Here is a 14,582-nt window from a genome sequence, read left to right on the forward strand (position 1 = left end):
CCTACAGCAGCCCCGACGCACCGATCCTGGCGAGGCCTGCTGTCACCTATGGGAAACGCTGCCGGACTCACCCCTATAGGGCCTGCTGTCACCTATAGGAAACCCTGAGGGACCCTCCCCCTGGGACCTACTATCACATATGGGAAACCCTGCTCACACCCCTATAGGGCCTGCTGTCACCTATGGGAAACCCGGACGGACATACCTCTAAGGGACTTGCTGTCGCCTATAGGAAACTCTGCTGACTCACTCCTATAGGACCTCCTGTCACCTGTGGGAAACGTGCTGTCACCTATAGTAAAGGCTGCCGTACTCACTCCTATATAACCAGCACGTCCTGATAGGAAACCCACCCTATAGGGTCTGCTCTCACCTATGGGAAACCCTGCTGGACTCACTCCTATAGCACCAGCTCACCCCGGTAGGAATCCCTTTAGGGAGGGAAGAAAACCCTTTAGGGCTTGCTGTCACCTATAGGATCCAAGCTCACGTCAGCAACACCTTGAGGCTCCCCTTCTCCTCCCCCAGACCCCGGGGGGGTGCTGGGACCCTGCAGCCCCTGCCCAGCTCTGCCCTCCTGCCCCGGGGCTCGAGCTGAAACCAAATCCCACCTGACTCACATGGATTCATGGTGCCGGGGAGGGCGGGGGTATCACCCGGTCCCCCCAGGTTGCGTGGGGCCATGTTGGGGGTGCAGGCGCCCCCGCTTCTGGCGCCGGTAAGGCCTGGCCTTACCCAGCCCCGAGGACGGAGGGTGCCAGGAGGCAGGACGAGGCCATCCCATGGCTGCCTGAAGTTCCCTGACACCTCAGCTCCCTACAGACCAACCTACAGGAAACAAGCCAAACGGGGGGACTAAGGAGAATAAACCTGGGGGGTTTTCTTTTTTGTTTTGATCTATACAAAAATAAAGACGCCCCCCCTAAATGAGGCTGTGGAGCAAACACAGCTGCTGCAGCAGACTTTGGGCCCAAAGGACAGCAGTCTGCAGAGCTACTGCCTGCACTTTGTGCCATAGTCACTTGTAGCCTGCAAGTCCGTGCCAGACACCCACTCCTCTTCCCCGTGCAGCTGCATGTGTGGTGCTTGTTGGAGGTTAGCAGAACCTCATGTAAAAGATGGCAAATCTTCCATTTTAGCGCTTACATGTGGTCGGAGAAAATTCAGGTTATTCTCTCCCGGGTCGTGGGACGTGGGTAACTGGGCAGGTCCTTCCTTTTCACACCCAGACAGGAGGGGGAAAAATACACAGAAACAGGCGTTGCCTCTTCTCCAGGCTCCGTGAGCATCTCCCCATTTCTCAAAATGAGCCTGTGGAAGCCAATCTAGTTACATCACTACAAAGTGATCGAGTAAGCCAACACTTCAACAAGCTGATGTCTCTTTTGCCACTGTCCTTCCCCTTCTTTTCCATCTCCTCCCTGTGTCTTCTTCTGTTTTGTCACCTGAAGCTTTGAATCTCAGCTTCAGTCCAGCAAATGGTTTTCACGCCTGTGTGTGGTTTCCAGGACATGGCAGGAAAGCGTCTCCCTGAAGGAACTGCAGCGCAGAGGCGTCTGCTTGCTAAAACTGCAAGCTGCCAACCAGAGAACCGGCCTCTATGGACGGCTGCTCGTGACATTTCAGCCTAGAAAATACGATTCAGACGCCGAGCTGCCCTATAACAGTTTCGGTCCTGGTAAGTGATATTCCTGTCGGTGCGAAGTAGGTAAAGTAAGAGATGACCAATGCCTTCTTCCTAACATCTTTCTAATGTGATATTCGTAAAGACTGAGTCTGCAGAGACACTTCTCTTTTCCTTAGGCAATGAGGATATTGCCTTGCACTCTCCAAAACTGGTCCACAAGAGAGAAGCTGGCTGCACCAGATAATTTTCTGGTTTAGTTTAGTAATTTTCTTGGTTTAGTTTGCTAGATCATTGAGCTTGCTAAGCAGGTGCATCATGGGGAACCAGACTGTTTCTGACCCTCGCCGCATGATGGTACTATTTCGAAGTGTGTTGAAGTTCAGTTTGTTGATGCATTCTTTGTCACCCAGGCCTCCAAGCTGCTGACCTTTGAAATTAAAATGACTCATTGCAGATTAGGGTCTCAGCCTTGAGAGCATCTGTCAGTGCTCTTCAAAGAGAAGTAACATTGCTGTAGCAGTAAATTATTCCTGGGATGCAAGCATTTTAACGTAAGAGCTGATGGACCTTATGGAGGAAAGCTTCTCGTAGTTTGTAAATCTGAAATTTAATCCTCAGTGAACATGAGCCCCAGCTAAGTTACAAACTTAGTCAAACATCCTGCTCAAAATCTCCATTTCGTCATTACACTATGTAATTTGACTCTCTTTCGTCATCTCACAGTGACTGCGAAAAGCTGTAGCAAGTCCTTAAAAATCTCTGGTCTTTCTTAGTTCTGCTGACCAGCGTATAGCAGTCATCTGGGAGGCACATATTGTCATGCAGACTCCTCAGCTATTATTAAAAAATAAAATGGATGTAAAATGGTTTGTCTGAGAGTTCAGAGAAGTCAGGTTTTCCCAAGGTCTGTGTGAAAGCATGTGGGCTTTCTGAGCAGCTCTGGCTATGGGGAGCACCACTGATCTCCACTCCAAGACCTGTGGTATGTGGAGGTCTGAAGGCAGCTGCTTAGTTGCTGTCTGGTGCCTTCTCACTGCTAATTGTCCTTCTGCTCCCTCTTGCTGTGCGCTTTCTGTCAGCTAAGAGAAGAATATTCTCCTTAGCTTATGGGCTTGACACAAATTCTGACCTTGGCAGGACACATGGTGCTAGAGCTGTGGTTGGTGTAAGTGGTCCTGCTGTCTGCATTAGACTGTGCTTGGTTGCTCGTCTCCCCAAAAGAGCTTCTTTTTAAAATGTTTGCCCCACTTCACGCTCTCTTTTCAAACTTGCCTTTGCAGGGGACATTGTGGGCCTTTACGATTCAGCTGGCCAGGGTGATCCACTCTCCACCGGCATTGTAACACGTGTCACCTCCAAAGCAGTGACTGTTGCCTTTGAGGAGTCTCGAGATGGCATGCTGAGCTTGGACCGAGAGAGCTCTTACCGCCTGCTGAAATTAGCCAACGATGTCACCTACAACAGGCTGAAAAAGTAAGGGCCACGGGGTTGCAGCTCACCTACCATCACTGCTCAGGAGCACAAAAGCCAATTGAAAATTGCCAAGTTTATTCTGGAAAAGCTCTTCTGAGATCTCAGTTTACTTCACTCGGCTTGGTTTCTCTCCTATCTTATTCCTTTTACTCCTATAGCAGCTCTACCTAGGGGAGATATCCACCTTTTGGATGCGCCTTTCTTTTTCCGCTAACTACTGAGGGAACCCATACTGAGATAACTCAGTTGGATATGTTATGCTGCAGTGTCACAACAGCCTGAATTTATCTACCTGCTGGCTGGTATGATCCTGCTCTTCCCTCTTCCTCTCCTGCCCCTCACCCCACACTCAGCTACATATTTTGGTCCCACGTTGTATCACCTCTGGTACTCACTGGATTCTGCGTAGAGCCTTTTCCATCCTGGCAGAAGTGAGTAGCCTCTTTGCTGAATTAATGTGCTGAAAAGGCTCGGCCCAGGGTCTGACTGTATCAAACTGGAGTAATAGTAGAAAATGGAAGTCTGGCCAGCATAAGGGATGTGTGCGTGAGGGTTGGGGATGCAGCAATTAGATAGGATTAGCCTGTTGTGGAGTAACATTTTTCAGCTTTGGAAGAGTTGAATCTATGCCCACAGTCTTCTGTCACTGGGCCCTAAGGTGCACAGGGATCTCTGAAGGAATTCATGCTGTGTATGTAACCTGGCTATTTTCTTCTTTGACAGAGCTTTAAATGCACTAAAGCAGTATCGCAGTGGTCCAGCCTCTGATCTGATCAACGTCCTCTTCTTTTCTTCTGATCCAAGCGCATTCAGTGAAACAAGTAAGGATGCTTCTTTATAAGACTTTATACCAGACTGATGGCAGATGCTGGATTGATCTTTCTAGAGAAATTCTCACCTTTAGGTTCAGAGCCCCTGAACCTTCACAGCCAAGTACACGCACCGAGACTGCTACTGGTTTTAGTGTGCCTTAGCATGTGAAGCTGAGACTTACACAGGTGGAGAGCTCTTTTGAATGGACTGGCAAGAGCAGATGATGTTGCTGCTCTCATGCAGGTTTTAAGCAAAGATATGGAAAGTTATTGTGGGGAAGGAGCCGGGGGGGAGAATCTTCACTCTCCAGAGCAATCAGCGAAGCCTGAAATTCCCTGCCCACAGGAGAAGGGCTCTGTGCTCTGTCCCTGCCCAGTTAGGAGGACTGTTAGATATCACATCTGACAGAGGCAAAGAGCCAGAGCCCTAAGTGATGACTATGCAGGCATTTCCACCACTGCGCTGCCATTAATCCTCTTTCAGTCTTCCAAGTCCTGTCTCTGGGGCTGACCAGCTGAGAAGGATGCTTGTGGTCTCTCAGTTCAAGACCCATTCTTTGAAATTGCCCATGGGAACACAAATAACTGATCTTTGTGAAGTTTTTATCCACACCAAACATGCAGCTTACTTTGCCCCAGGAAAGACCTGACTATTGAATGTGAGTAATAAGCGTTGTTGCAACTGGCAGCATTGAACGCTTATGTTTCATACTGGTTTATGGGTCACTGGACACACTTCGCTCATGTAAAGACGCTTGTCATTGCTGGAAGAGAGACTATTCAGCTAGCTAGTGCTCACTTTTCTTAGAGCGTACTGAGTAAAGCTGAATTCTGGCATAAAACAGGCAGGATTTGTGATGGGGGAATTTGTTTGCACACATTCATGAGTCTGAAATTCAATTTAGTTTATGAGGCATTTCTTATTTGCTTCCTGCCCCAATCCCATCCATAAACTTCAAAGATCAGAAGCAGCACCGGCAGTTTCTATATTGAAAATCCAATAACTCTGCCTTCATGGGAATTAAGTGACTGTGGAACTACTACAGTTTGAAACAGCATGGGAATACTTGTATTTTTATTTTTACAGCCTTCTGATTGTGTTCAGTCAAGTTGGGGATGTGCAGGCTGCTTTGGTTTCATCAAATACTTAAAGCCTCACAACTTGGTTTTACCAACAGCTGTCAAAACAATTGCATATAAGTAGAATCTCCTTTTACTCAGATCTTTTTTGATGCGAGCCTTTAGAAAAATGAAAGGTGAAATTACACAGCTTACGCTTTCAGAGAAACCATGGGGAAACCAAAGCTTCTGATCAGCAGAATATCCAAGTGCTCAGCAGCTGCTAATGAATATTATCCCTTGACAGAAGGGAAATATCATCTGGGCTGCAAAAATCAGGGAATGAAGGCAGAGGGCGGATTAAGCTGCCTAGCAGGATCAGACCGGCAGTCTGTATCTAAACCACATAGAGAGCTCAGGTCTCTCCTCTCACCACTCGGCAGCATGCCACGGGTGAAACCATCCATCCCTGCCTCGTTCCTTGCTGGCCAGGGTTCTGCTCGGTTTCCTCCCCACCACAGCTTGTGCTCTGTGCTTGCTGTTGCAGATTTTCTCCTTCTTTGATAACTGTATTTAGTTGGCCACAGTGGTTTGCCTCTTTCACATACACATTCCCATTCCCCCACAGCATGCCTTCAGGCTAGGCTTCTGATACGATATACCAAGGACGAATTAACGTTAGTGCGAGTCATATCTCTGTAGTTTCAAGCACTGAGCTTAGTCTGAGTCAAACCTCTTAGTCTTTTGGCTACCTAGGGACCTTGTTGTACTTGGGTGTTTAATATTAGATAAAAGAATTAAATTTTAATGAACTAATACTCTTAGCAGCTTCAACTCTGCTTTTTCCCTTGTGGTAGCAGAACTGCCCCTCTAATGAAGAAAAATTCTTTTTCACCAAATTGCTCAGATGTGCCAAACTAAGCACAGAGGTGAATTTTACATCTGCGCAGCACTGAGAATATTGATTGATAGGAACATTCAGCCACATTAGACGGACAGAGGAGATGCAATATGAGAAGGCAGCATATCACCTGAGAACAGCAAAATGCTCTGGCAGGGTGGAAAGGCCTTCCCTTTACCTTCTCAATTTATACCTCCTTTCTCCCCAACTACAGAGTTGTTATACTACCCAGGAATTAAACAATAATGACTTTAACTTTAAATAGGTCCTGCAAGGTGCCTTGATCTGCCAGCCTCCACTGAGTTGAAGGGGAGGGCACTCAGCAGCTGGCTGGATAAATCCTGTCTCTTATGCTTATATGATGGCACATACAGTTCCCCGGGTGTCCCGTACACCTTAGCACACAGGGATGTGTCCCTGCAAATAGTACAGAAACTCACAGATGTGCGGACTGTCTGCAAAAGGCAGCAAGTGTTTCTCAGGTGCATGCTCTGACACAGAAGGATAGAAAAACCTCACAGCATTTCAGGCTGCTTCTCCTCCATGACACAATATCTCCATTCATGACCAAGCATCTTTTAGCCTAGTTTCTTAGGGAGATGCTTTGCTGTGTATGTCTCATCCCATCCATTATCTGATTTCAGACAAACCCATCAGGAGTCTGAGTTAATAAGTTCTGTACATCTCAAAACTGGCTGTCTAGACACACATCTATATTAACGCCATTGCAGGATGCAATATAAGCTCCACTTCAATCAGAAGCCCAGAAAGCCAGGGGGAGGAGTGAGACCATATAAACACCCACCCAGAGAAAAAGCTAGTGCTGACATTTATGCAGGAAAAGAAGAGGAAGGCCTAGAATAGATGAGATCCATACCTAGAGGGGGAGCATTTGTCACTGTCTTCTGTACAAACTGTGGGGAAGAACCAAATTACAAGGAAATCGAGAAGTAGAAGGGTCAGTGGAAATCATAAGCACCCAGCTCTATGCCTGGATGTTCAAGGGTGTTCTCCCAAGGGTAAAACAGGCTCCAGCAAGTGATACGTGCAGCAGCAGAATCCTAAATCTAATTTTTTAAGTGTGGGGAAAAAATTAGAAGCCTCATTTTTCAAGCATGGGAGTCTCAAGACTTCTAGGTGGGTTCTGATACCACTGTGCATTTTCATAAAGCGTGTAGGGACTTAATATCGAATCGGTTAGAAACTGGTCAGCATGTTCAAGTGTTAAGGGGGTGTGAACTGAAAGGGCAACAGAGAGACAGCAAGTCTGTATGAACTTCATGTCCTCAAGAAAGTGGGCTGTAGGTACCCAGGGTGCAGCACACAATGTAGAGTTGAAACGCAGAACGCTCACCAGTACCACTGAAAGATGCGAGATGCGGTGGTTCTTCCCAGCAGCAAAGCTGGTAGACTCTCAATGCCATCCTCTGCTCTTCTGGTGCTTTCTGCTGGTGGCTTTTTCCCCCAACATTGAGCATTGTAACCTGGAGGGAAAAGGGAAAAGGGAAAAGCATCTGGGTTCCCCCCCCCACCCCACGAAAGGTTGGTTATAGAGGGTCTCTTTAGGGCATACCCAAATAGAGTTACATTATCCTTGTGACCTATCTGGTAAATAGCTCCACGAAAGGTGGTTATAGAGGGTCTCTTTAGGGCATACCCAAATAGAGTTACATTATCCTTGTGACCTATCTGGTAAATAGCTTTTAGTTGCTTATTTTTTGCTGTGCTGCGTTGCAATCTCATGACTGGATCACAGTTGCCTGGGTTATCTTGGGAGAGCAGGCTGCCAAATGCTGTGCCTGGAAGATCTATACTAAAGTCTGTCATCCCAGGAGGGTGCCTAAATCCAGCCGCCAGCCGATTAGGTTGACAAGGAGTCTGATAAAGCCAATGAAAACATGGTTTTGAAGTAGTCAGTGGCTGCTGGTGTCTGACCCGTGCAGGATATTGGCTTACTAAAAAAAAAAACCCACCATCGGTATGCACAGAAGGGTAATAGCGACAAAAACAATTTAGTGCCCTTTTACCCAACTCCTGATGACTGGCAGAGTTGCTGCTGCTATGCTAATTTGCACACAGGTGTCAGGAAAATCCTGCTCATTACTGGGGGGATGAACCCCTCCCAGTAGTAATGGCTACAGGCATGACTCCCACTGGAACAATGTCCCGTTTTTTGGGAGTGGGCTTGTGTAAGATGTTTGTCAGTAATTGGGGAAAAAAACACCGGGCTTTTGACCCTAAGAAGCCTGCAGTTAGTTTGTACCAGCCTTCTCATCCCATTGTCTTTGCAGGCAACAGGAAGTCTCACAGCTAGTGGGTTCTCACACCATTGCTACTGCAAGATGCTTGGGTTGCCCCTCTGGGTCTAGCCAGGAGTATGTTTGGACTCAGGGTTGAGCAGGGCCAGGCCTGATAAGTGTTCTGGGATCCAAACTGTGAGGGACAGCCAGGGGCTTCAGGTTTGATTCAGAAAGCTGGTGGCTCCCCATCAGATGGTAAGTGGCAGGGGTATGTTGGAAGCTGTCTCTCCTACACAAAGGACACATGCCAGTGGGGATCTGCAGCTAAGAATGGGACTGGTCCCCACCACAAAGCACTTCCACCCCTTACCTTGCTGCCTCCAGAAAGGTACCAAGTGGGAGAATAAACTTTCTAACAGGCAAACTCTGAACTGAACAGGATTTCTGCTCTTGTTAGACTCTCTGGGACACAAAATCCAGAAGCTCATCCATAAGAAATGCTCTGCTTCACTCTCTTCCACTTTAACCTGCACTCATGGCCCAGAAGCATTTAGAGCTTTCACACCAGAAATCTACAAGAAACCCTTTCCTGCTCACAGCTGCTGTCTTGCAGCATGTATGCAGGGACCACTGTACCCGTACATTGTTGTGGATGTATAGAGAGGCTTTGCTTGCCAGCAGAGGCCAGCACTGCTCTGCTTGCTGGATGGACACATTCCCTTTTCTTTCAGAAATAAGGTTATGCCTTATTGTATGCATAATCCTGTGCAGATCACTAACAGCTAGTAGCTCTCTCTTGTAGTCCTGGTCTAGAAAAAGTGAGGGGGTGTTCACCTCTATGCCCCGACACTGTCTGGCTCATGTGGTCATATGGAGAGCAAAAGGCATGGCTTATATCTAATTATACCTATTGCTGTAAAAAGACATTTGAAGAGAAAGAAGAAAAGAAGCCGAGTTAAAAGGCAGGGGTGTCCCCAGTAAAAGCTGACCCAGCAGGCAGAGCACTGGGGAAGCACCAAGGATTTCTAGCAAAACTTCCTTGGCTACTTGGCACGAGTCCAGCGCATGTGACAAGTCACTTGCAAAAAAATCTTAAATGCCTCTTGTCCCCCTGCCATGTGATACCTCTTGTCATCACAGAGGCCACGAAGAGGCCCTTGAGACCTATGGGGAAAACTAAGCAGTCCAGACAACTCAGCTGCCAAATACTTCATAGGGAGAGCAGGGAAAGTTCCTTCTTTCAGACCTAATTACCCACTTGGATTTTGTCCAACAGTTTTGCTGCAGTTAGATTGTACTATAGAGGAGCTGGTCATGGGGTCCAGTTCACTGTTGGTGCCTGTACACACTGATGGTGAGGAATATACTTTGGAAGGTACATTGAGAAGCGAGAGGCCTCCAGCTCTAGAGAACTTGAGCTCTTCCTCCCAGGAGGGACTGTTCCCATCTGTGTTTGGTGCAAAGACCTCTTTCCTGGACTTTAATATCACCCTCCAACCCACTTCTTCACCCGAACTGCTGGTACTATGCAGAAAAGTGTCTTGGTTCCTGGAAATGTTGTTGGAGGACCAACCTTGATGGCCAAGGTGATTTTTTTTTTTCTTTTTTCCAATGCTACACTCCTAAATCAAGTTGCACATCAGGGGCTGAATTACCTGACCACCAGCAAGACCCATTCCTGCCAGGCCCAAAGATGCAGATTTACATTCAACCTCTCCATGGTCTCCATCGGGGCGCTGAGATGGACAGCCTTGGGCAGAGCAGGAGGCAGCAATGCAGAGTTGATGCCACAGGGCTAGAGCTGGGTTAACGGGTGTCTTCTGGGAGCATCTGCGAAATCCTAAACTGATTTAGGCTCTGAGGTCAGCCCTGCTGGAGCAGATAAACTGTATTTCTTCAGGTGAGCCTACTTAGAGCCCAGCTGGTGGATGGAGAAGAGTTTAGAGGAGCTACAGCATCCCTTAAAAGGCTCTGCCCTCCTCCTCACCACTAATGCACCCAGCCCAGAAGAGACACACATTTCCCAGCCTGCCTACACAGCAACTTTTGGCAGCAGGTGATTAAAAGGGAAGAGGGTGTGCATGCGTGTGGAGAAGACTGTTTCTGATCTCATTCCTTGAGCAAGGAAATATCAATGACTCCTACGTCCCAGCTGTTCCTCATTGTGGGAAATGCCTTTCACTTTTTAAGCTATTCTTTCTTTTTCCCCAGCCCATGGGATGCTTCCTAGTCTTCTCTTAGCCATTAGCACACTAACTCAGAAATTATGTATAAAGCAAGAGGCAGGTTAACAGGAAAAAGTACCATTAGTCCTGGCTCTGTCTTCCTCACCAAGCATCTTTTTAACAAATGTTATTTGTTTAACCCGGACACCTCATTTAGTTGTGCTGCTTCAAAAGTCAGTGCCAGAGGTTACATGGGAGTTGCACACAAGTTAACCTGCCTAAAACCAGAAGAAACTTTCATGCTTTTAATCAAGCCCTTAATGCAAAGATAGCGATAAAACACATGATGCCCAGCAGGGAACGATGCCCAGAGATTTGTCTTATATAAGCTTTCATGGGAACATTATTTTCAGTAAACCTCAGTGTAATGAGTCATCATCTCTGCTGTAATTGACTTCCATAATGAACAAGGAGATTAGCAGCAGGACTATGGGGGATGAGAATAAATATGGGTTTAAGTTAGATAAATCTAGCAGGTAAAAAGCAGCTTGCGAGAATTCAGTCTTCTGCAGTGAAACCAGTTCTCTTGTAGTGCAATTTGCATATTCTTTTCCCTTTTTGCCTTTCTGATCATTAAAGCTCAAACTAATTTTAGTTTTCATCATTTATATTGCCAGTTTGTATCTTTTTCCTGCCTTCCTTTTCAGTCATTGTTGAACAATACAGGCCTGCTCTTTTCTGCTCACAGACACTGTAGTTTTTTCTGCTGCTTTTTCACTGGTGCTGTGTTGGGTTTGTTAACTGGAATGGGAACAATTTGTTCGCAAGATCAACTACTTCCTGCCCTCTTTATTGAAGGTTTACTAAATATGCTGGCTCACCTTTAAAATAAACCCAGAGCACCCTCCGTACCCAGGAGATCATACATGTTTGATGTTATATCAAGTAAATGCCTCTTTAAATGCTGAAAGGTGTCAATACAGGCTAGCTGTGTTCACAACTGAATGCTTGCTCCTTCTGAAATATAGCAGGGTAGGAGGGAGAAGGGAGAAGACACAGGTGCAGGATGGATAGCCTGTTCTTTTTGAAAGCATAACAAGCCTTACTTTTACCAGTCTGGACTCTTTTAGCCACCTAGGTGGTACAAAGCGTACCTTCCTCCCCAAGAAGGTTATTCTCATTATCAAATTGATTTGGGCTAGCTACTGAGACCTTCTTATTTGTATTTATGGATTTGTGCTGCTCAGCGAGCAACCAAGTTAGGGCTGAGGTTCAAGTGAATCTCCTGCTGTCTCCCCAGAGCCTCTAAAGCTTTACAATGACTCGCTGGATGCATCGCAGAGGGAGGCTGTCTCTTTCTCACTGGCACAGAGGGAGCTTGCCATCATCCATGGACCACCCGGCACAGGGAAGACCACAACACTAGTAGAGATCATCTTGCAAGCTGTACAGCAAGGCCTGAAAGTGAGTATCAGTGGCAGGACTGTAGTGACAGCGATCACTTTGGTTTATTTTGCAAACTCATTGGGCTTCAAGGCAGCTGGAGCAGATCCAGTAACAGCTGTGCTACACTGCAGAGTCTGGCTTGGCTTGCAAGGACCAGGGAGTTCCCCTATCAGCTGAAATTAGGTGCAAATAGAAGCTTCAAAGCTCAGATTTGCTATTTATTGAAGACCCTGCACTAGTGCTTCAAAGCAAAGTGGGAATTGCCTTTGGCGTCTGGAGGCTGTGGAGATGTCAGTGGTTTATTCCCCATAGATGTGTGTTGGTCTCTCTCCCTCTGCTGAGGATCTTCCGCTGGGACACTGTTGTTTTGCTGTCCTTGGCAGTAACAAGCACTTGGTTTCTTCCCTTGCAGGTCCTGTGTTGTGCCCCTTCCAACGTTGCTGTGGATAATCTGGTGGAAAGGCTGGCTGGCTACAAAGCCCGCATCCTTCGGCTTGGGCACCCTGCTCGCCTGCTGGAGCCCATCCAACAGCATTCCTTGGACGCAGTCTTGGCCCGTGGCGACAATGCCCAGATAGTGGCAGATATCAGGAAGGACATCGATCAGGCCTTTGTACGTGTCCCTGCAACATGGCCCATGTGGGTTACCTGAATGCCAGCTCTCTAGATTAGCAGTACCCGATCTGCTAGCCAGGCAAGCTGCTTTGTCTCTAAAACTAAGCAACAACTCCACCACTTCTTGCACGTTCTTAGAAGACAATCACTACAGCCAGGTGCTCTGGGTTGCCCAAAATCAGTGGCTAGAGGCAAGTCACAGTGACTAGTCCTGATATGAGCCATGGGCAGCATGCAGGCAGCCTGCACCCTGGTTGAACCTGGTATTTGTGGGTTCAGGGCACCACGGGCCACAGCAACGCTCCCAGTCTGGATCTTACTGTATACAGGCAGGGGTAGAGTATTGGTGGGCATGAGCCTCTCTTCATGGTCAATCAACAGTAGAAAGGCCACTTCAGGGGAGAGGAAAGAAAAAATAGCATAGTGCAGGGGACTAACAGTGACAGCTGGAGATGTGTGTGGCCTGGATTAATCCCATTTACTCTGATTGGGAGGCATTTAATAGTGCAGGGCTAACAGTGACAGCTGGAGATGTGTGTGGCCTGGATTAATCCCATTTACTCTGATTGGGAGGCATTTAACCTGGCCTTGGAGGAAAGGAACTGGAGTGCAAGCCTGGCAGTTCTAGAAATGGGGAAGGCTTCAGCCTGAAAAGGTATCTCACAGAGAGCCTCTCTACCAGGGGCTGCCTGAGCCTCCTTGATCACCTGCCACTAGTGCTCATCTTCATCTGCTGTAGAAGGAGCAGAGGGCAAAACTACTCCTAGCTGAATTCCTCACTGAAGTGGCAAAATCATAGTCATTACTGCTGCATCGGGAGATGCTGCAGCACCCTGCTCTCCAGATTATCTGTCTGGCATTGCTCATGCAATCCTCTTCACCAGAGAGCAAGAGAAGCATTCACATCATTAATTCACTTCCTAATGAGATGTCTGGCTGTCCTGACACTCCCTCCCACACTCAGCCACCTCAAGTAGAAAGCAGAGTACACTATAAAAATGCATCCTTAATTTCTTCTTTCACAACCTAATTTTCCTAAACTTAATTTACAAAGTAGCTCTTTTACTTGAGATGGTAGGTTATGATACTAATTAGATTTTTTTTTCCTCTCCCCCTTCTGGTGGCAACATTGTCCAGAAGCCATTTTGAAGATGTATCCAGCTCAAGAGAGATCCTGTCTCAATCAAAGATGCAGGAGGGCATCTTCATACTCCCACACACGTTATGTCATACTTGCCTAAGTATATTGCCCTGCCCTCAGTAAGGCACTGCACATTTACTTTTCTTTACATGATGCAGACCAAACACGGCTTTCAGCTCCACGAACATTAGTCTGCAGCCACCACTATGGCAGCAGCTTCAATTTTCCCAAATGTGGTTATGCATCATCCAGTGTTTCTGTTGCTGAGCGGTTGGGGAAGTCACTTAGCAGACAAGTTGTTCTTGCACATAACGTAAGGGAAGGAAAGGGCATCTGAGGGCTGGGTAGAGTTGCACTCGTAGCTGAGAGGCAAGTTCACGAAGGGTATGTACTTATTCACTGGGATGGAAACCTGGTTGTAGTCACAGCTCTACACCAAGTCTTTTTCACTTCTTAATTTATTTTGTGTCTTTCTCACTAGTGGTCAATTTTCCCTTTCCTCTCCTCGAGAGGTACTTTCACTGTTGATTTTCCATAGTAGAAGGGAAATTAGGGAGAAAGCAGAGCCTTCAGCACCAAGATCTCCCTCTGCTTCCTCCCTAAAGCAAGGGGTATGTGGTGATGGAAGATAGGAACTGGCTACCAAAGCTTGTTCTGCCCTGAAATACCAAACAAAAACCCAAGAGCTAACATACTGCTGCAACTCGGCTTGCATAGCAATGCTTTGAGCTGCCTGTGATCGGGTCTTTCACAGAAGATGCACCTGACTCATTAGCATCTCTTTCTCTCTCTGGGCTGCAGAGAGCTCACCTCTGAGGTCCTAGCCCATCTTTCCCTCACCCTGCTTCAGGGTCTTCCCTGCAATGCCCCCCACTTGCCCCTGTAATAATTTCTTCCTTTGTCCACTCCACATTTAGACTCTTCTCACTCCTTTCCTTCACCACTACCCCCAACCACAGGAAAACTAGTAACATAAATGAAAACCCACATGCTCTTTGCACATTTTCTATCCCTTTGTGTCTCCTTCCCTTACCTGTTCAGGCTTCAAGCTTTCCAGAACATCAGCTTCTGGATACTCTTTGCACCAACAAGGGTGCAGTCCC

General features: G+C 47.1%; 1 protein-coding gene across 1 annotated transcript in view; it reads left to right on the forward strand.

Moving 5' to 3' along the window:
• Window positions 1-1,146: 1,146 nt before the first annotated feature.
• Window positions 1,147-14,582, forward strand: part of IGHMBP2 (immunoglobulin mu binding protein 2) — a 44,310-nt gene continuing 30,874 nt past the window's right edge. Inside the window, exons 1-6 of the mRNA XM_019474348.1 lie at window positions 1,147-1,196; window positions 1,509-1,678; window positions 2,908-3,100; window positions 3,824-3,921; window positions 11,578-11,741; window positions 12,136-12,336. Coding sequence (XP_019329893.1) covers window positions 1,147-1,196; window positions 1,509-1,678; window positions 2,908-3,100; window positions 3,824-3,921; window positions 11,578-11,741; window positions 12,136-12,336 — 876 coding nt within the window. The remainder of the gene's footprint in view (window positions 1,197-1,508; window positions 1,679-2,907; window positions 3,101-3,823; window positions 3,922-11,577; window positions 11,742-12,135; window positions 12,337-14,582) is intronic.

This window comes from Aptenodytes forsteri, unplaced genomic scaffold (genome assembly GCF_000699145.1).
Source record: "Aptenodytes forsteri isolate BGI_AS27 unplaced genomic scaffold, ASM69914v1 Scaffold329, whole genome shotgun sequence".
Classification (NCBI taxonomy): Eukaryota; Metazoa; Chordata; class Aves; order Sphenisciformes; family Spheniscidae; genus Aptenodytes; species Aptenodytes forsteri.